Below are 22808 nucleotides of genomic sequence, written 5' to 3' on the forward strand. Positions count from 1 at the left end.
AAAAAAATTAGATTTAAGTGAATAATTGAATAAAATATTAAAGAAAAATATTTTTTCTCATAAAGAAATTAAACATGTTTAAAATTATTATTTATTATTTTAATTTTGAATAATATTTATATTTTAATAGTTTGTGTATATTATAATCAAAGTTAGATACTAGTTTTGGTATTGGGATGGGAAAGGATTACAAATGAAAGTAGATTTTGTATAAAAATGTAATAAATTAAAAAACTTCAAATTCAAACCTCAACTAAAATAAAATTATATTTATACAAATTAAAAAATATATATATAGTGGGTTTTAAATGAATAAAAATTCTATTATATATATATAAAAGTATTAATGTGTGGGTTTTAAATAATTATAGATAAATAAAATTATAGTTTGGTATCCTTGCTATTTAGGAAGGAATCCCTCACGTGGGGAGAAATGAAGAAGTCAGTAGTTTAGTTTAGTGACGGCTTTTCTTAAAATTGTCTCTCCTTCTCTGCTGTGCTGTGTTTACAACGTTTTACAAATGTGGAAGCAGTTTTAATAATGTAAACGGTTTACAACGTTTTCCTCAAGTTTCCTGACTCTCTCTTCTCTGCTTTGCTGTGTTGACACAAAACAAACAAAACAAAACCACCCCCAGCAACCTTCTTCTACACTTTCCTATAACTTCATCCCTCTCTCTTTCCCTTCTCCATTATACACCTTTCTTTTGACTTTTCTGTGCTTTCTTTTGAGGTAAAAACAAGGGGAAGGTAATACTGCTGTGAAGTTCAGCTTTGGGTTTTCTTTTTTGGTTTAGGTAATGGCGCTAAGGCTCGATGGCACAGATGTTTCGGGGTTTAAATTCCTCTTCTCATTGGCGGTCATGTATGGTCTCATGTCCATCCTTGTTCACTCCGTAATGTACACCAAGTTCATCACGCCTTTGGGGATCGACGTGCCTCTCGATCGTTTCTCTGAAGCCAGAGCTATCGAGCATGTTCGAGTCTTAGCACATGAAATCGATGGTCGTCAAGTGCGTCGGCTTATCTCTTTTAACTTTCTTTCCATCATGTCCTGTACTTTTTTTTGTTTTTCCTTTCAATTTTACTGGATAGCTTTAAATCATTACTATTCTTATTAGTTTATTCTCACTGCTTAGATTGAAGGTAACCTCTGGGGTAGTTGAAATGGAAAAAAAAAATTCAAATTTATTGCTGTGGTAGAGTAGGACTTTATGTTAGTGATTATGGGTTTTCGTTGTTCAATAGGAAGGGCGTCAGGGTTTGAGAGAAGCAGCAGAGTATATTAAGGCACAGTTGGAAAGGTTGAAGGAGAGAGCTGGGTCAAATTTCAGGTTTGTATGCACTTGTTTTAAGGCTGAATTGTTTTGTTTCAAATTGGGTTTTTATATTTTTCATTAATTTTGTTCAAAATTTCTGGCTTTAACTTTATTTAATTTCCTTAATTTGCAGGATTGAGATTGAAGAGAATGTTGTTAGTGGGTCATTCAATATGATGTTTTTAGGCCATGGTATATCATTTGGTTATAGAAATCATACAAATATTTTGGTGAGGTAAATCTCTGAAACTGAATAGGGTTCCTTTGATTTTGATTTATATTGTAGTACTATGTCAATCATTCCTGGGAATGATTAGGAGATTTCTTTACCTTCCTTTTGCCTGCATCAGTTGTTGCTTATTATTGTAAGCATCCTTTGCATGAAAGTAGGGGCTACTTTCAATGACGGGTCCACTTAACAAAACAGCCATCCATTTTGTTGAATCCCTCCTAAATGTAATGATTACTGGAAGAAATAATAGTTGGGAAAATCCATGTCCTCTTTATAGTGAAAACGCTTCTTTTATAAATCAAGACTAAGCCATAGTTGTGGTTGCTTTTACTCTATTTTTCTTGAAGTACCCGTGTCCTACACTTGTTTCTAACACATATCCAGACATAGGTATGGGGATATGACCTTCAAAGGACCCTTTCTAATATATGTAAAAACCTAGAAAAATCTAAAAATACATGTTTTAGATACCTGTATTCACACAATCTCCCAAATCTGCGTAACATTGGTTGCATGTGCATGAAACCTTGTTATTTTATAAGCTTGGCTATGGATTTAAAAACTTGAACATCATATTGGAGAGTTTTAATGTGTTTGCCTCATGAAAAATGAGGGAAAGGAGTTATTGATTGCATCGTTTAAGGAATTCTAGAAGTGGTGAGTAAATGGTGTTTCATCTCTTAGGTCAATGTTAAAGGATTTATTAGGCTTAAGATTCCCAAAATTTTGTTTGTTTTATGCTTTAATAGGCAATAAGCATTTGCATCTTTACAGTTGAACATAGTGAAGCAGTCTGTTTTAGTATGCACCTCTCTGGTGAATAACATTACCTTCTCTCTTTTATATAATGACAGGATATCCTCAATAGATTCACAAGAAACCGATCCGTCAGTTTTAATGAATGCTCATTTTGATGGTCCACTTGGTTCCCCCGGTGCTGGTGATTGTGCTTCATGTGTTGGTAAGTACATTGAATATTTTTAGCTTGATTGCTGAAGCTACACTGGCTATTTTATTGAAGACATTTTCTTGATGCTTTGTGTTTTTGCAGCATCGTTGTTGGAAATTGCGAGGCTAACCATAGACTCTGGCTGGGTTCCACCTCGGCCTATAATTTTTTTATTCAATGGTGCAGAAGAAGTTTTTTTGTTGGTAAGGAATATACTAATTCTTTGTCTCAAAGTAGGGCATTATTTCAATTGAGATTGCTGCAATTTTAAAAATTCAAAAAAAAATTGTCATGAGTGATATATTATGAAACTTGAAATTCATATTTTGGGACATGTCAAAGAAGAAAATTGGTTCATTCTTTTGGAAGAATGGGAGATGTAAATCAAACTGACAAAATCAAACCGCATACTGACAGTATTTTGTTAATTTTGCTGAAAGATCCAGATCTTGTTGAATATCCTACATATAGACTTATATGAAACGTTGTTGCTTTTGATATTTTAGGGTGCACATGGTTTCATGAGGACACATAAATGGCGTGATTCCATAGGAGCTTTTATAAATGTGGAAGCATCTGGGACAGGAGGTCTTGGTAGGATATAAACCAATGTTATTGTTTTTTATTTCCTTGGGACATAAGAACATTATCATATCATTTCTTAAAATGACCTTGATCAGGATAAATATTGAAATTTTCAGTCTATAGACATTTGTGAAATTCCATTTTTATTTTCCATGCCTAAGTTACGTATTTGTTGACACTACAGATCTAGTCTGCCAATCTGGACCTGGTTCTTGGCCTTCGTCCGTCTATGCTCAATCAGCAATTTATCCCATGGCTCATAGTGCAGCCCAGGTTTTACTTCATTCTTTTATGTATCTATGCTCCAATTAGCATTTATTTTCCTGGACTATGTATATTACAGTATTCCTTTCATTTATAGTTCAAACATGTCTCTCTTTGAAGGCTGTCACATCATATTTTATTTTTGCTGACCCTGAAATTTGTGTACTCAGTTCCTATTCTGCTTATATTGATGGCGTAACTAAGACAATTATGAATTTTTCGTTATTTTTGCAGGATGTTTTCCCTGTTATTCCTGGAGATACGGATTACAGGATGTTTTCAGAAGATTATGGCAGTATTCCTGGTCTGGATATTATTTTTCTTCTTGGTGGTTATTATTACCATACTAACTATGATACAGTGGACAGACTAGTGTATGCATTACATCTGCTTCTGTGGTATAGGATTCGTTTATGGGAAATTTACATATTTTGGTATTAAGCACTTGCTTCTGCTTCCAATGCAGACCTGGTAGCATGCAAGCACGTGGAGACAATTTGTATAGTGCGGTTAAGGCCTTTGCTGAGTCTGCTAAGCTTAGAAATGCTCGTCAAAGAGAATCCCTTGGTGTCAGTAATGGAAGCGATGATGGACAAGCTGTTTTCTTTGATTACTTAGCTTGGTTCATGGTAAGTTTTGTATGTGTATAATACGCTCTTTGATCAAGAATTATTTATTCCTGGATAATATTTGTCTATCATCAAGGATGGGTATATAAATTGTTTTATTTTGGTTATGAATGTTTCAGATCTTCTACTCAAGAAGGATAGCTATGGCACTTCATGGCATTCCCGTCATCATCTTTCTCGTTATGCCTTTCTTTTCACGTTTTCTTTATTCTGGGTTGTGGTGTTGTTTTGCAACCTTCTATGATTTTGTCAAAGGTAAATGACCACAGCTCATTAATCCATTTTTAATTAATTAATCAACAATTTCCTTTTAATAAGTTTTGCTTCTCAGTTCTTAATAGCATATTCTAGTTCTCTTCAAGCTATATTATAATGCCATAAAATTTTCATTTTTTTTATTCTGCAGGAATGATCCTTCATACTACTGGAATTATGCTGGCTATAATTTTCCCAGTTTTATTCTCCATCCTGAGATTACTAGTTTCTAGTTATGGAATGAACTGGTTGGTTGTACATCTTAAGCTAGAATATTAACATGGTAGTGATTGAATGATGAAATGTTTGAAATATCTGTTGATGCACTGAAATTGTATGCAGGTTTGCGAATCCTTTCTTGGCTTTCATGATGTTCATTCCCATCTCACTTGTTGGTCTATTAATTCCAAGAACGGTTTTTCATGGTTTTCCCCTCTCCCAAAATGTTTCAGTTCTCAAGGTGCCAAAGGAGGTAAACTTTGTAGATACAGATTTTGTTTAATAAGTTGACTGAGACCTAGCTTATTGCATGTTCTTCTTCTACAAAAATTTTCCACATGGTTTTGTCATGTAGGAGTTTATACTGTTCAAGCTGAAATACCAAACATATAATTTTAAGCGGATCTGGAAGACTTGGTAATAGATTGAATCTTGCCTACTCATGTATAAATCATATCATGTCCAGTTCAGCTATGATGCACGCAACGATTTTAGTATGTTTGAGTAAAATTGTTTGTGTTTGCTGAAGAAGCATATGACTAAATGAATCTTACAGGCACTATCTGATGAGGCAAGATTCTGGGGAGCATTTGGGTTTTATGCTTCAGTAACTTTGGTACGTGGTGTGATCACTGACATTTGCTAGTTCAAATCATGGGTTTCCATTTTATTGATTTTCTCAAATTCTGTGAACAACACTAAAATTGCAGGCTTATCTTTTAGCTGGGTTAAGTGGGGGTTTCTTGACCTTTTTTACATCTGCATCTATGCTTCTTGCATGGATCTCCTTTTGCTTATCAATAAAGTTTTCTGGTCGTCAATTGGCAAGGTATTGTTTCCAATGAATTTGCAATTGCATGAACTATGAGCATATGGTAGTTTTTTTCCGAGCATTTATTCACCGGAGTTCTCAATTCCTCTCTCTTTACTCCTTCATACCTGTCATTGTCCTGCCCATGTATCTTGGTTTGCATCTCCTCTTTAGTGTCTTACTGAAAATCAAGGAAAAAATGTAATGATAAAACTGTACACTATCTCATAAATACTTGTTCAATTTTCAAGTGCCTTCTCTTTATACCCATTTGTTAGAACAGCATTTTAGGTATGATGAAAGATAGCAATCTGTTTCAGTATTATGGAAACTAAACCTCCACGACCTATTAAGTTTGTACCTTAAATTTGTCAATAAAATTAAGTGAACTTTGGTCCAATGACTTTAAGTTATGATATGACAAAGTTCTGTTTACAATTTCATTTCTTTGAGCTTCAGATTTGGAGGTTTGACATTGTTTATTTTTATTCGTCAAAGTTTTTTCTCGTTTTCGGAAGTAAAATTTGTCTTTCACTTGTCTACATATTTCTTCAGTCTTAAATTTCTATGTTGTACGTCAAAAGATTATTAATATAGTAGTAAACTGATAAAGTTATTTCTTTCAGGTCATCGGTTTTCTATGTGATACCTCTAATTCCATGCCTTACATACTCTGTTTATTTTGGTGGGTTTCTTGTTCAATTTTTGATTGAGAAGATGGGTATGATGGGCTCTCTTCCACCACCTTATGGTTAGTTCTCCTCAACTATTATACTTCATACCTTATTTTGGTTATGTAAGATGCATACTGATCTAACTCTTAAATCTTCATTTTTCTTGAAGTACCTGTGTCCAACTCATATACGAACATGGGTATGGAGATATGACCTTACATGTACGACTTAGAAAAAAGTTTAGACATACCATTGCCAGATACACACCTGTGTATGACACATATCCAGAAATGGATATGGAGATAATGACCTTCCAATGCATGAAAAAACTTGGAAGATATTAAACATTCCAGTGTCAGATACATATTGGCATCTAACATTCTCACCCGAGTACGAGCGACATTGATATTCATAAATCCACAATGAAAAATCCAATGATCTTCAGTGTTTTGCCTGCAGGGAATTATGTTCCTGATATCGTGGTGGCAGCGATAGTTGGTGTTGTTACCGGTTGGTGCATGGGCCCCCTAATGCCTATTTGTGGCAAATGGTTAGCCAGGTCATCCATCTTGCAATTCTTACTACATCTTAGCGTGATTGCTTTGGCTTTGTCATCTCAGTTCTTTCCGTATAGTAGAGATGCTCCTAAGAGAGTTGTTTTCCAGCATACGTTTCTGACTGCAGGTATTTAAGAATCTACAGTTGCTTTTCAGAAGCCTGTTGAAATCAGTACGAGCTAATTTGTTTTATTGGTGATGTTCATGACTTGAACTGTGGTTGATGTTTAGAACTCTAATATTCCCTATGTTGTAAAATTTTAATGCTGTGATTTCCAAACACCATTCTGGCCTTGACAGATGCAAATCAGATTGTTGATTCAAGTTATGACTTCTCCGTGGTGGATTCCAACTCTTTGCTGTTTCTTTTTAAATATGCACCCGAATTGGCAAAGGAGTTGAACATTGGTCCTGAGTTTTCTTTCGAAACCGCTAAAATGTCTAACCAACGGACTTTTTTGGTATGTCATCTTTAGTTCTCGTGCCAATATTTCTCTAAACTTCTCATTACCATAATATTTTGTCAATTAGGAAGAGAAGAAATAGCATCCCTTTTGATACTTTGATCCATATGCATGCAATGGTTAGTTCCTTACGTGCATCTTCATTACATAACTGCCTTTTGCCGCTAGCTTTCAGGGCTAGTTTGGTGTCATATCATTTTCTTTTAACTTCCAGAAAGGGAAGTTCCCTGTATATCTGTTAATTTTCGACCCTAAACCAAATGACTTCTACACATTCTTTAATAATATATAGAAAGGCTTTTCAGGGCTTCCCTGAAGGTCTGTCCATAGTAATGTTTACTTTCATTTCATGGCTGTCTTTATTTGATTTTCAGTTCGAGGTTTTACGTGTCCTTCATATTAGTTTCACTTGTGCTTTCATATGTTTCACTCATTAAAGTTTATTACATACAATAGTGCACTCTGAATCTTCATTTCTCTTGAAGTATTCATACCTGACACATTTGCAAAGGTGGATATGGGGATATGATCTTCTAAGTTCCCTCAAATGCATGGAAGAACTTTGAGAACACATCATATGTTTATACAACAAACGGATTTTGTTTCTTTGCAGACACTTTTTCCGGTCAACTTTTTGTTCTCAAGAAGTATGCAGTTCCCTGCAAGAAGTGATGAGATTTTGAAGCAATACAGACAGTTTCCTCATTTGTATACTAATAAGCCACAAACAATGTCCAGTGATGGCTCTCGGAGAGTTTATTTGGAACTTTCCTTAGGGTGAGACAAGGCTTTCAAAATCTTCAGACTGTTTTCAGTTTGAACATACATACAGTAGAAATTTGATGATGCAGATTCTTACGTTTTAATGACATTATTATTATATATTACATTTTCATCTTTGCAGTTCCTTAAAGGAAGTCTGGGTTGCAGTTCTTAACATTACTGGTCCTTTATCCAGTTGGTCATTTGCTGACACTAAGCTACCAGGTATGTGAAAAGATTTTAATTCTATTTGACTTTTGCATTTAAGCTTAATCCGGTTTTCGTGATTTTCATTGTACTGATAAATTTTGCAGTCCCGGAAACCGCCGAAGGTGGTCCACCCTCATACATATGCAGACTTACTGGATCCAGTCACGAGAAATGGAACTTCTGGTTAGAGGTACAATTTCTATTTTATGAGATCTGCATCAAAGTTGATCCTCCACCACAAGCACTAAAACAAACTTAGCTAAAAGAAAACCCTAAACTATTTCACCTATACATATATAAGGTTTATTGGTATAAAGAATGCCGCTGCTTGGAAATACCAGAAGGGTTTGCAGATTTCAGGATTCGAATCCTACAACTGCAGAATTCTACCTTTTGAACTAATCTTTGTGTTCATAATCCAAAAACAGGACCAAGCAGATGGTTTCTGATCCGATTTTTATTCCTTGTTTGCACCCAAACAAGTTCTTTTCTTTTTCCAGATGAAAAGCTAAAGTAGGTAAAGAGTAAGTCCAAATGTAAGATTAAAGAATAAATTTAGATGGAAATGAACCGATTTAGGTTCCATAAAAGTGTAGGGGCTTACTTAAAGATTCATAAAACTGTAAAGTTAGAGGACTTGTTGATTAATTTAGCTGACAAACTGGGGATTGCAGGGAAGAAATGTTGAAGATATAAGGGTGGATGTGGCAGTGCTTGACCAAAATTTGGTAGAAGAAGCGAAGAAGTTGAAATCAGTATTCCCAGGATGGACAGATGTTACTGCTTATTCCAGTTTTCTGTCCACGTATGTCTTTTAGCCATTATACTCATGACCAGTGTGTGTATTTTATATCCCTATATTTATTTATTTTTATGTTTATACATATATAGCTTTCAGGCCGCCACATGCAATTTTGTTTTTTTGTTTTTAAATGAAAAGTGTATTTTTAATAATAAAAAAATATTAAAAATAATGAGCTTGAGAGTATGGTTATGCGTAATTTTATTTATTTATTTTTGGAAAAAGGATAATCTCATTTTCTAAAAAACCTAACCATGCAAAAAACTCATTAACAATAAGCACTCAAAAGAAATTTAAAATAACAATAATCTCATGGATTTTTTTTTAAAGAAAATTTGCAGCACCCTAAGGAACGAAATGGGATTTATATATTTGTTTAAAAATTATTCCTTGAAATCATTTATTCAAAATTTAACATTACTATTTTACCCAAAAACAATATTAGAGCAAGTCAACGAACAATTGAAACGAAATAATTAACACCAAACTATGATCACATTAACACATCCAACAGAATAAATAAATAAATGTCAAAGGACTACCGCAATAGTTTGAGTCAATTAGTCCAGAAGTTAAATTAGAAAAGGTTTGGCTGGAAAGCTCAGCTTTCTTTTTTTTTTTTAGGTAGCTCTTAGAACTTTAAAATAATAATAATAATAATAATAATAATAATTAAGCCATTATTATTTTTATTTAATTAGGTACTTGAACTTTTAAAATGTATCAAAAAGGCCCTCAAATTTTTTCGAAAAAAAGCAATTAAGCTCCTTTTTTTTTTCACTCAATTGGGTATTTGAACTGTCAAAATTTATCATAAAGATCTTTTGACCGTTTAACTTTAACAATTGATTGTTAAAATTAATTGCCCCTAATTCTTTTTAGTTAAAGCTACCTGTGTAACAACTACAACGTGACATGTGGCAAAAAAATTATAAAAAATAAAAATTAATAGAAGTTATAAAATTATTAAATTTTAATAAAATATAAATAATATTTAAATTTTATTAAAAACAAGATTTTTTTATAAAAATCGTTAAAAATATAAAATTTTATAAAAAAAGCATAAACAAGGCTCTTTAACTATTAACTTTAAATGTTGATAGTTAAAGTTAACGACCTAGTTTTTTTTCAGTTAAAACCATCACATCCATCATGTGTCACAACATAACGTAACATGTGGTGAAAAATGATAAAAAATAAAAATAAATAAAATTTATAGAAAAATTATAAAATGTCTTTTTTGGTATAATAATTTTTATAATTTTTTTATGAATCTTATATTTCTTTATATTTTTATAATTTTCTTACGACTTAATAAAATTTTATAATTTTTTTCTATATCTCTACATATTTTATAATTTTTTTACGATTTTTGTAAATTTTAAAAAAAAATATATTTTTTTTTACAATTTTTATTTTTTTTCTAATTTTTAATATTTTTTAGTAAAATTTAATAATTTTTTTATAACTTTTATTAAATAACACTTCATTTAATTTTATATAAAATTTTGAGTAAGATAATTATCCTAAAATTTTATTTATTTTATATATGTTATTTTTGATACAATGTCTAGAACTATTCATAGCCCCTTCCCAACCTATAAATAAGAAGATAATGTGCTTCAGTGCACTTAAATCCATGTCTTCCTGAATTGACAATAATTATCATGCTAATCGAGCTCATACTCAATCAACCACTAAAGTAATAATTAAATCTAATAAGATAGATATATTTTCTTTTTAGGGTAAATTACATCAATAGTCACGCAACTTTGGGGTAGCTGACAAAACAACCACTCTGGTTTCAATTCAGTCACTCAACTTTAAAAAAATAACAAAACAGTCCTTTTAACCATTTTTCGTTACAGACGTAATGGAAAAGTGACAAGGCATCCTACTATGTAAACGATGTTGGAAAATTTGGACATCACATATATAATAAGGATAATTACATATTATTATTTACTATCATGATAGGTTAGCCCAAATTAAAAGTGATCTAATTTAGTTAGAATTTTATTTGGCTTTTAATTATTAAATAAAGTATGGGTCAAATATGTGTAGATACTCTTCTAATCAAATTCTAATTAATGATGGGCTAATTAGAATTTGATTAGAACTAATATGCTAAAGTTATAAATATTAGGGTTATGGTCCCCAAATTATACACAAGATATCTTTTCTAATATCCCATCATTAGGAAAGAGAGAGCAGATATTCTCTGAATTTCTTGTGTGCTAATTTGGAAGATCAAATCCCCAAGTTCCAGAAAGTTTCAAGAAATCCATGGATTCAGGTACGCTTCCGCATATAGTTCTGTTTTTTATTTATTCTTGATGATTTGATATGATAGATCCTGGTTTATTAAGTTTTATTTTAGATTTATTTTATAAATTCTAACAAACGACCCCAATTTAAAACCCCAGTTGGGTTAGGCAATAAAAGGAAAAGAAGAAACAGATAAGAAGAAGAAGAATAAGAAGTTGCTGGACAGTAGACAATTTCATATTAAACTAAACAATTGCAAAGTTATACAGCAGTAAAAAGAACACTTGATTAGCTATTTTGATCTATCCCCTTGAAAAAATAAGGGACGATTGAAGATTAGAGAACCCAAACAAGAGATTAACTATCTAACAACAAATTCAGTCAATCACCATCCTCACCGTTATTATTTGTTTTTTGGTTGTGGCTACAAATCTAACCTTAATATCCTCCTCAAGGCACTCGTAGCGACGTCATCCTTCAAAACGACCCTAATCTTCTTTGTGAAAAACGCCTGTAACGAAACATAACTTGGAGGGGGCGATGTTATAAAGGCAAACCTAGTGTAAAACGAGACCGGAACAACCTTACTTCCATTGTTTTCTGACTCGGTGAGTCGGATCTGGATTGGGACTGACCTGGGATTTGAACTCAAATAGTCAATGGAACCCAGATCTACATCAACGTTTTCCTTTACAAACCTCACATGCTTATCCGACTTAGATTGTTTAAGATCTTTGCTGCATTTGAGTATCTTGACTTGACCCATGACGAGTTTCTTGGCCGGAGCTTTGGGGCGACTAACGGTGGGATGAGGAGGGGATGTTGGGAGAATGCTTCTTACGGTTCCCTTGTGAACGATTCGTTCAGTTAGTGTTAAGATTAGGATTATGCCAAAGGTTTTGAGGGTGGAGAAGAAAAAGTATAAATATATTGGGCCATTTACGCAAAAAAATAAAAATATTGGGTCATTTATTTAAAAACGAAAAAGGAATGATGAAAAAAAATAATCACTCAACTTTGTCTCATCCAACGTGGCAAGTTAACTGGCCACATCAGCAGTGACATTAAGATAGTGACGGAAAAAAGTTAATGAGTGACTGATTTATCACTTTTTAATAATGTTAGTGACTGTTTTTGTTATTTTTCAAAAGTTGAGTGATTAAATTGAAATCAAAGTAATTGTTTTGTGAACTACCACAATTTTGAGTAACTGTTGATATAATTTACCCTTCTTTTTACTATATCTTCTTCTTATCATAAACTATATATATATATTTTAGTTACTAACATATCAACAACAAACTTTTTTTTATCACCTTTTACTTAACCTTTTACTTAAAATAGCCAAGACTTCATTGTATTGAGTATATTTGTAATGCCCCCTTACCCGAGACCGTCGCCGGAGTCGAGCACGAGGCATTACTAAACTTATTTGAGCACTTAAACAAATTCGGACAAGCTGTCCAACTGCATCATAGTTTCTTAAAAATTCATATCTCGAGTTCCGAAACTCGAAATCCAATTCTGTAAATTTTTCCTGAAACTAGACTCATATATCTACTCACCATAAAATTTTTAGAATTTTTGGTTCAGCAAATTAGTACAGTTTATTAGTTAAAGTCTCCCCTGTGTCACCACCAGACTGCCCTGACCTCTAGTCACTAAAAATAAGTTTTCTCACTATAGGATTTTCATATAAAGTTATTACTTGTTTCTATAGAAAATAGACTCATTAAGGAATCTAAGCATGTAAATTTCAAGTCATAACCATTTTTGTAAAATTTGTAATTATTTTCTAAACTCAGAACAGGGGACTCCAAAAACAGTTCTGACCCTATCTTACTAAAATTCACATATCTTAAAATATAAATTTCTTTTTTTCTACACCGTTATTTTTCCATGAAAATAGACTCAACAAGCTTTAATTCCATATATCATTCACCCTCTAATTCATTTTATACTATCTTGGGTGATTTTTCAAATTCACGTCACTGTGTTGCCTGAATTCTGTTTCTCTGCAAAATTTTATCCTTTCATGATTTCCATGCATAATTTATCACCTAATCTTTCATAACAACAAACACCTTCATCCTTAATCATTTTAATAACCATACATCATCAAATACTTACACATCACTCATTAGCAAAATCATCACTACAAACATACAAAATAACTAAATCCCTATACATGCCATAACTTAAACGTGTTTCGATATAAAATACCGAGCAGTTGTAGTTGATAGTGTGGACGATCTCCGACTTCTTTAGGATCCTTGAAGTAGCTTTGCAATACTATAAGAGAAAGAGAAATAAAAGAAGTAAGCATAAAGCTTAGTAAGTTTACTAGCAAATAAATAACAATATTTAACTTAAATAATTAAACTCAATGTCTATATCTCTAGTTTACTCTTTAGTTAATCTCATACTAGTTCTCTTACTTGTTTACTTAGAATACTTGTGTGCATAACTTACTCAATCCTTGCTGCATCGTTGAACATCAATTGATAGTATAATAAGTTCTTAAGTCTTACAACTTACCTGAGCTTGCCATTTATGCTTTAAACTGAACTTTCATGAACATGATTCGTTTACAAGCCCGTTGAACTACATTGGAATAAGAAGGATACTCGGGTCTCTTCTGATAATAACATGCCAAAGCCATGTCCCAGACATGGTCTTACATGGGATGTTCTCGTGATGGTGCCCATGCCATGTCCCAGACATGGTCTTATAGGGGACCTCTCATCTCGGTGCCAACGCCATGTCCCAGACATGGTCTTACATGGGACCTCTCGTCTCGGTGCCCATGCCATGTCCCAGACATGGTCTTACAGGGGACCTCTCATGATCTTAAGGATGCCAATGCCATGTCCCAGACATGGTCTTACATGGGATCTCTTTACCCAAATGTCATGACATTCGTATCCAGTACCATCCTTATGTATCAACGGGACTTTTAAATTTTAATTCTCTATCATTTCATGCTTGGATCATCATCAAATAAATTCATAAAATAAATTCATAATTGCTGGAAATTAACAGCATTAATAATAAATATTGAAATATTGCATTTATTTACCGTAAACTTACCTCGGTACCAATTATAGCCAAATTCACCAACTTAGTCTTCAACTTTATTCTTCCCTTTGTCTAACCTCGAGTTTCGTACTTCTTGATCTAAAATATTAAATTTAACTTATTTAATAATCACATTCATCAAAATAGCCCTCGACTCTAACTTTTTCAAAATTACAATTTTGCCCCTAAACTTTTACATAATTACATTTTGCCCCAAGGCTCGGAAATTAAACTTCATCTCTTATTCTTATGTTTTATAACATTCTGAACATTTTTCCCTTCTATGGCAACATCAAATTCTAATTTAAGCCCTTATCAATACTAATTTTATTTTTTTCATTCTAACTCTATATTCTCTCTTAATTCTTACTATAAAGTCAATTTAATTCCTCAATTTCACCATAAATCCCTAATTTCGGGATTCTTTCAATTTAATCCCTATCGATTCAAAACTTATATTTTATTTTACAATTACATTCTTTACTAACTTCTAACTTGAAATTAAATCAATTTAACCCCTAACTAAACCTATATATTTTTCTTTCTCAATTCATACCCTTATTCTACCCAATTTCTTGCTAAACTCATATTTAACTATTTAATTTTTATCATGTTTTCATAATTCCGAATTTATTTCAAATTAATCCCTAAAATTCAAAACTTATAGTTTAGTTTACAATTCAATCATTTATTCAATTCCAATCAAAATTTCTATCAAATACATCCCTAATTTAACAATTTATTCAACATGAACCATGCTTAATAATCTACTAACTTCCAAAATTTCAACTTAAATCAAGTAGTATTTTATTCTAGGATTTCAAAAAAATATCAAAATTAAGAGAAAAGGGGATTAAATTGACTTACCAAATTACTTTGAACCTTAAAACCCCAAATTTCCCTTTTTCTTTTCTTTTTTTCTTTCCTTCCTTCCTTCTCTGTTTCGTTTTGCTCTCTGTTTCTTTCTTTCTCCCTTCTCTGTTTTGTTTTGCTCTCTATTTCTTTTCTTTCTTTCTTTGTCATATATATATAATAATATAATATAATATAATATAATATAATATAATATATTAATAATAATATAATATAAAAACATAATTATTACTTACGCATGTATAATATAATATATATATATTTTAAATTAAAAATATCTTAGATTTTTCTTTTGTTATGCCGCCTCAACTTTAGAAAAAGGCATAATTGCCTATTTGGTCCTTTAACTTTTCTTTAATCTATAATTAAACTTTTATCCTTACTTCAATTTAGTCTTTTTTCATAATTAACTATCAAAGCGTTAAAATTTCTTAACGAAACTTTAATATTATCCTGTTGACACTCCGTAAATATTTTTATAAATATTTACGGCTCAGTTTATAATATCGAGGTCTCGATATCTTGTTTTCGACCCAATTTACCTAATAATTTCTTTTAAATCACAAAATTCACTGATTTAAAAATATTTCTAAAATCACACTTAACTTATAATTATTAATTAATAAATTTTTCTAACTTTTTCATCAATTTTAGTGATCTCAAATCACTATTCTGACACTACTAAAAATTGGGTTGTTACAATATTATGCTTTTTGCCTAGTTAATTTGTTATAAAACTATTTAAGTTTCTTGGTTTCATCGGAAATCTCACTTTTTTTTTTACGTAATTTATTATTTTTGTCAGTATATTTTAATGTTAATCATACGTTCTATAGTTGTTCAATAAAAATATTGTAAAAAGGTTTTCTATGGAGACTAAAAGCGTTATAAATAAATGAACATGATGTATTGAAAAAAATATAAAGTTGAAGATTAGAGTAAATTCGATAATTTTGAGTATAACGATAAATGGTGGTTGGTTAAGTGGAGAAAGGAAAATATGGTTAATGAGAAAATAATTTGAAAGAATTTTAGAGAGTTAAAATGTCAAAATGTCAAGTCTTTTTATCAGTCCTGAAAATTATTATTTATAGTGTCCCAAAAATGAGAGTTACAAAGCTAACAATTAATAGGAGTAATGATTGATATTTTTTCAGTTACAAAGACATTAATCGCTCTTCTTATTATGAAAGGATTTTGTAAGTGATGGTGAATAGTGAATAAAAATTCACTCTTTGTCTAAAAGAAGAGAGAAAAACTTAATGTTACATAGAAAAAGTTAAAAAGGAAAGTTTCTTATCTCTATGTCTAATCTATCAAGACACTTTTTGAAACATCTCAAGAATGAAGACAACCCAATAATTTTACTATATTCCAGGGTTATTTTCACTTCTTCTATTTCAGTGAAGCAGTATTATGTAAAACATTACCCTGAAAACTTTTGTTGAAATGCAAAACTATTGTTGTTCTTGAAAAAAACCTTTTTTTTTACTTGTTCTAAATGTGCGATGTTTTCAACATAGTTATTCTAAACAAGAATTACTCTGTGGTGATATTTTTCTTGATAGAGTTTGTTTTAAATAACGACTCTTCCGGAAAAAATACAATTGTTTTGAATACAAATTGTTTCAAAACAATGGTTGTTCAAAATATAACTATTCTTGAAACACTATTATTTTAAATGAGAGCTGTTGTTATTAAGTAACAACTACACCAGATGATAGTTGTTTTAACTAAAGCCCAACTCTAAATATAGCTATTTTCGACATAACTATTTTTGAACAATAAATGTTCTAAACAATTGTTTCAACTGTTGCTTTAGAAAAGATATTAAGTGAAATGTTGATGCTATTTGTTCCACGCTTAGTAGTACAGTTCCCTGAAATATAATATTATTTATCTAAAGAGATAAAATGTTATTAGCCAAAACTAAGCATCTACAAACATAATAATAAATTTATCTCTTAATGTTACATCTTTTGTCAATTTAACTCTTATTCTTTCTTTTTTTTTTTTGAGATAATTTTGGCCTATGATCTTTTAAAAATATTAGAATTTGACCATCAACCTTAAAAAAAAAGGAGTCAATTTGATTTTTTAATGAAAATACTAACTAAAACATAAAAGCATGTATGACAATCCACGTGTATTTCATGCTAATTTTTTTGAATTCTTATGAAATTTTTATTTTTAATTTTTTAATTTTGAATTTAATTTTAATTTTTTAATTTTTTTATAAAATTTTAATTATTTGTTGACATATAAAACAAATAATGTCATTTCAGTATAAAGCACACATAGACTACCATGCAAGTTGCCATACCAACATCATTAAAAAATAATATTTTAGTTAGTATTTCTATAAGAGAGAAGCGATTTGATTCTTTTTGAAACGTTAATGGTTAAATATAACTAAAAAAAAATAATGACCAAATTGAAAAAAATATAAACATTGAGAGCTAAATTTATCTTTATGTCTTGAATATTGAATATTGTGCATTAATGTTATTTTTTTACTATTATTTTTTAGTGTTGACAGATTATAGTATTAGTAACGGTGTTAATATATTTTAATAAAAGTTAAAACATGTCTTAAATTTATGTATTTTTTATAAATTTGGAATTCAATTACTATACTTTAATTTATAAGAATTTATTTTGTTTATTTTTTAAATTTCAAGTTAAATAATTATTAAAATTATTTTATTATTTTATTTTAAGGAATAGATTGTTTTTATTTTTATATGTTATATCATTTATATAAAATAAAATTAAATATTTAATGCTTTATGTTTAAATTTTTAACAAAAGAAAAATATATAAAATTAATAATTAATAATTAATACAATTTTATAAAAAAAATTAAAAATTAACTTACAATACACATGATGAGTAGGGGCAACAGTAAATGACCGACAGTTTGATTGAATACAGAAGAGAACAGACTATGATGGAGCGTGAAAAAAACGGTTCTTGCAGTTAAAGCAGGTGACCATGGTAATTTTTGAACAGCACGTGGCGTGGATTGCGCGTCTGATTGGACGTCATTGATTGGGCTGCAAGCGGTGAAAAAAATAGACATCAGGGAGTTCCGTGAATGTCGGGACTTGACTGGTCCGTAAAAAATATTGGTGGATCAGTTACATTTGATGATTCTAAAATACCCACGTGGACGCCATGGCGGACATTCCCGCCAACCACTGCTATCTCAAATAGTTTTATTTTTTAGAAAATATAAAATTTATATATTATATATTTTTCAGGTTAAATTATGGTTTTAAGTATTTAATTCATGTGTGTTCCTCTTTGAAAGTTGATTCATGTGCTTTGATTTGGCACGATTAGGCCGACCTCCTATTATTTTTACTTTTTTAATCTAAATAATTAATATAATTATAAATTTATAAAAAATCATTCAATCAAGTAATAATTTTGAATAAATTGTTCTTGATTTTTTATTAAAATTACATTTCAATCATTCAATTTTTAATAATTATATAATTATCATTATATTTATCGAAATATTATATTTTTATCACTCATTCGTTGACTTCCATTAAGAGGATGACATGGCACGTTAATTTAAAGGTTAATAACCAATTTAACCCCTCAACTGTAATTAAATTACCAATGTGATACCTTTAAAATTTTTCTTAATAATAATTTTAAAAAATTTAAAAGGTAAACTATTCAGATAGTCACCCAAGTTTTAACTCGTTCCTATTTTGGCCATCGATTTTTTATTATTATTTTAGTTACTTCCATTAGATTAATTGTCATTTTTAATCCCTCCAACGTTAAAATATCTTGGTCACTTAACAAAATGCTGACGTGGTAGTCTTTTGATTGATATAATGACAAATTTAGCCCTTATCACTTTCACATTCTGTCAAGTTGGTCTTAATTCTAGAAAATTTCAACAAATTTAACCCTCAATGTTTACACATTTTGTCAATTTAGTCCAAATTCAAAAGTTTATAATTTTAAGAACTTGGAAAATATATGATTTATTATAAAATATTTAAAAATATATAAAATTACATAAATGCTCGATTTCTGTTTGGTCCTAATTCTTAAAATTTAACAAATTTTACCTTTAATGTCTGCACGTTTTGTCAATTTAGTTCAATATTTAAAAATTTATAAATAAAGTATTAAAAATATAAAATATTCAAAAATAATCAATCGAAGTCCAAAATCAAAATAAGTAAGTTTTTCTTAGTTTTAATTCAAAATAATGAAAAACCCACAAAATGCCCCTACTTTTGATATATGCAACTGCACAACATTGCAATTAAAAAATTACAAAAAAAAGTAATTTCTTTTTACTGTTAGTAGATTTTTTGGTCAACCAAACAAAAGAGAGAAACTTTGTAAAACGACATTTATCCCTTCATCTTATTCCCCGTTCATCTTCAAGCTTCCTTTTGTTCTCATACCCTCGCCAAAACCTCACAATTTCAAATACCATACTAAACTTTACTAGACAAACTACATCATCACTTTATCATCGAGTACTCACCATTAAACCCATCCTTAAAGTCGATTTTTTTTATAGACATACCCAAACTCAGTTTCATGTTTTCTTTGAATGAGAAAAAACCGATCAATGAAGCATTGGTTAGCCTTAAGCATTTGGGTCCTTCAAAAACCTGCACTTTGCCGCTGAAATGGAGCCAAAGATGTTTCTATAAGTAAAGGCTTTTTGGTTTGAATCCCTCAACCAACTGTTTGATCATGGTGCCAGTTGAATTTGGTAGTGATTGATTCAAAAACTTAATGAAAAGGACTCTTTTAACTCGGCGGGGTTTAAAAAAATCAGAAATATTGATTAAAAAAATTCAAGAGAAATTGATGGTTAAATTTTATTGAATCTCTAAAAAAATTATTAAAATTCAAGAAATATTTATTTGAATCCCTCAACCAAATTCATATTTAAGCCTTTATGTAACTATATATATATTTTATATTTTTATAAAATTTTATAATATATTTTATCTTTTTATAATAATTTTTATATATTTTGAAGTTTTTAAAATTATAATTTTTTTGCATTTGGACTAAATTGATAAAATGTACAAATATTAAGGGTTAAATTTGTTAAATTTTTAGAATTAGAAACAAACTAATAGAATGTGTAAAGTGTTAAAAGGCTAAATTTATTATTATACCAATAAAAATACTGCCATGTCAACATTTGTTTAGTGACAAAGGTATTTTAATGGTGGAGTGACTAAAAATGACAATTAACTAGGGTGACTAAATTAACAAAAAAAAAATGGTGACTAAAATAGGAACGCATTAAAACTTGGGTGACTATCTTAGTAGTTCACCCTTTAACTTTTTTAGAATTATTATAAGAAAAATTTAAACATATCACAATGATATTTTAGTTATAGTTTAGGGGCTAAATTGGTTATTAACCCTTTAAATTAATATGCCAAATCATCCTCTTAACGGAAATTAACGGATGAGTGACAAAAATGTAACATTTCAATAACTTTAGTGATGATTATGTAAATTTTGAAAATTGAGTGATTGAAATGTAATTTTAATTAAAGGTTAAGGACAAATGATGTAGTTTATCTAATAATTTTTTAACCAATGATTTAGACTTAAGAAATAAGATTAATAACAGTAGAAGGAATAAATTATGGTAAATTAAATTACGAAAAAAAAATCTCTATATTAAGTATAATACAACGAAGCTATAATTTAACCATATTTTTAAATTTTTAAAAATTGTATAAACCTATTTAAGCAAAATTTTCTTTATACGTATAAAAAGTATTAATTTTTTTTTCACATTTATCATGTTTTAAATTTTAAATTTTAAAATAATTATTGTTGAATCGAATTTGAGTTCAAGAAACTCGAACTATTTAATATGTTAAATTCGAGTTTTTTATGTTTAACTTTTAAGTTAAAGTATTTGCAAGGAGAGGTTGTTAAGAAGAGAGATTTAAAGTAAAAATAAAATGTCAATTGAGTTTGTAATGTAATGATGAAAAGAAATCATTTAAATGAATTATTGGTTGACATTATATTTAGGATTCAATTTTTAAAATATTGAAACATTTTCAACATTTATATAGTATTCCAATAGTTATAAATGAAAAGTTATCAGCAACTAAAAGTTATGTCATTTGGTTATTAACAAATAGTCATAATTATTCAAATAGATATTTATTGAATAATTATATTTATTGCTAAAGATAGACCATCTATTTGAAGAGTTATGCCCCTATGAAAAGACATGAGGCCTCCTATTTAAAAATAGGAGTAAAGTTTCATTTGCATGACAATCCAAAAATATATATAAAAAAAATTTCCTTTAATCTCCCATCATCTTTTATATTCTTAGACTGTTCTATAAATTGATACCCTTGCTATGCTCCTTTTAGTGCTCATTAGATTGTTTCTGTCAATACAGAACGTAAATAGTTTATTGAGATTCATTTGCCAATAATTTTTTTGCACACCAAAATATAGTTGAGATGAATAGAAACATTGATATACGCATTAAAGCCTTCATTAATTTTTCAAAAATTTATTTTTATCACCACACACCTAACATTAGATATCCCTCCTCTTATAAAAAAAAGTAAAAAATAAAATTGTTATGAAATACTTATAAACAAATGTTGTTTACTAAAGTATAGTTATATTATAAAAATAATTTATTAATATGAAAATAAAAAATCAAATCTCTATTATGAACTTAAATTAGCTTTCTATTACTAACTGAAATTCAAAATTTGAAATTGTAGGTAAAAGAATTTCAAATAAATAAATAAAATTAATGGAAGAAATTTAAATTGTTAGATATTTTTATCTAATTTTAAACTTAAATTTGTCCTCATCGATTAAATGCAAAAAGGAAGAGTCAGTGAAAAAGGACAGAAAATAAAAAGAAAAAAAGGAGAAATGAGTAATTTGATAGCATTTAAGGGCAAAGCATGAGGTCGGCAATTGTCGGCCGGCAAACCAGGGTAGACACAAACAATGAAATTCAAACCCCAATCATTTACGTTTTCACCTTTATTACCAATTTAAAAGTTAAATGAAAATTTAATTTAATTTATACAATTTTAATTTTAATTTTAAAAACTAAATATTAAATTAATTGTTTTTGAATCTGATTCCAAATTAAAAAGTTTTAGAATTTAGTCAAATATCAAAAGAAAAGAGAAAGGAATTTAGTCAAAATTTAAGCACTTACAACATTTGATTCCAATTTATTTCATATCCATTTTTTCATACAAAATTTATTTTCTCGTAATTCTAATTTTTTAAACGTGTTTGATTGATATAGTTTAATTTCTTATGTCCTATTAAGTAAGATAAATTGTAATTATATAATTTATATCTTTAAAAATATTAGTTACTATAAAAATAATTTATAAGAAAGTAACAGAAATTAAGATTAAATCATCGTATGTATTATATTAGTCTAAAAAAGTATTTAGTAACACGATTACTAATAAAAATAGCAAGAATTAATTTATCTAATTGTTTTAATATATATTTGTTGGGTTATTCCTTCTTTAATATTTAACATATGCTCTTTATCATCATCTGTTGGTCTTTAACTGAGTTCAGCATAAACTGGATTTGAATTTGTATTATCAAGATTATCAAGATCTCCTTTTTTCATATCAATCATCTCAATTCCACCTATGATTGAAGCTATGAAATATGTAACATGTTTAGTACGAGCCAATCTTATTTTTATGCTATAATAAAGCAATTTTCTTAATATAAAAAATAATTTTTTAGAAAAATAAATGTTTTGTCAACCGCGTTTTAAAGCTTTGAGTGTATCAAATTAAAAGAGTTGGTAAAGTGTGTATAGTA

At 29.5% G+C, this 22808-nt stretch overlaps 2 protein-coding genes across 2 annotated transcripts; one reads left to right on the plus strand and one right to left on the minus strand.

Annotated features, from left to right (window-relative positions):
• Positions 1-440: 440 nt before the first annotated feature.
• Positions 441-8814, plus strand: LOC107956981 (endoplasmic reticulum metallopeptidase 1). The gene is made up of 21 exons (XM_016892400.2): positions 441-1013; positions 1249-1334; positions 1453-1554; positions 2406-2512; positions 2603-2703; positions 3007-3094; positions 3270-3358; positions 3584-3723; positions 3816-3978; positions 4098-4233; positions 4385-4481; positions 4576-4705; positions 5009-5068; positions 5163-5281; positions 5890-6014; positions 6397-6621; positions 6795-6955; positions 7572-7735; positions 7863-7945; positions 8035-8120; positions 8605-8814. The coding sequence occupies exons 1-21, from the start codon at positions 801-803 to the stop codon at positions 8746-8748; spliced, it is 2619 nt and encodes an 872-aa protein (XP_016747889.2). The 5' UTR covers positions 441-800; the 3' UTR covers positions 8749-8814.
• A 2610-nt stretch (positions 8815-11424) lies between these two features.
• Positions 11425-11766, minus strand: LOC107960452 (uncharacterized). The gene has a single exon (XM_016896800.1). It carries the CDS (start codon positions 11764-11766, stop codon positions 11425-11427), a length of 342 nt encoding a protein of 113 aa, XP_016752289.1.
• Positions 11767-22808: the final 11042 nt, after the last annotated feature.

The sequence above is a fragment of the Gossypium hirsutum genome, chromosome A05 (genome assembly GCF_007990345.1).
Source record: "Gossypium hirsutum isolate 1008001.06 chromosome A05, Gossypium_hirsutum_v2.1, whole genome shotgun sequence".
NCBI lineage: Eukaryota > Viridiplantae > Streptophyta > Magnoliopsida > Malvales > Malvaceae > Gossypium > Gossypium hirsutum.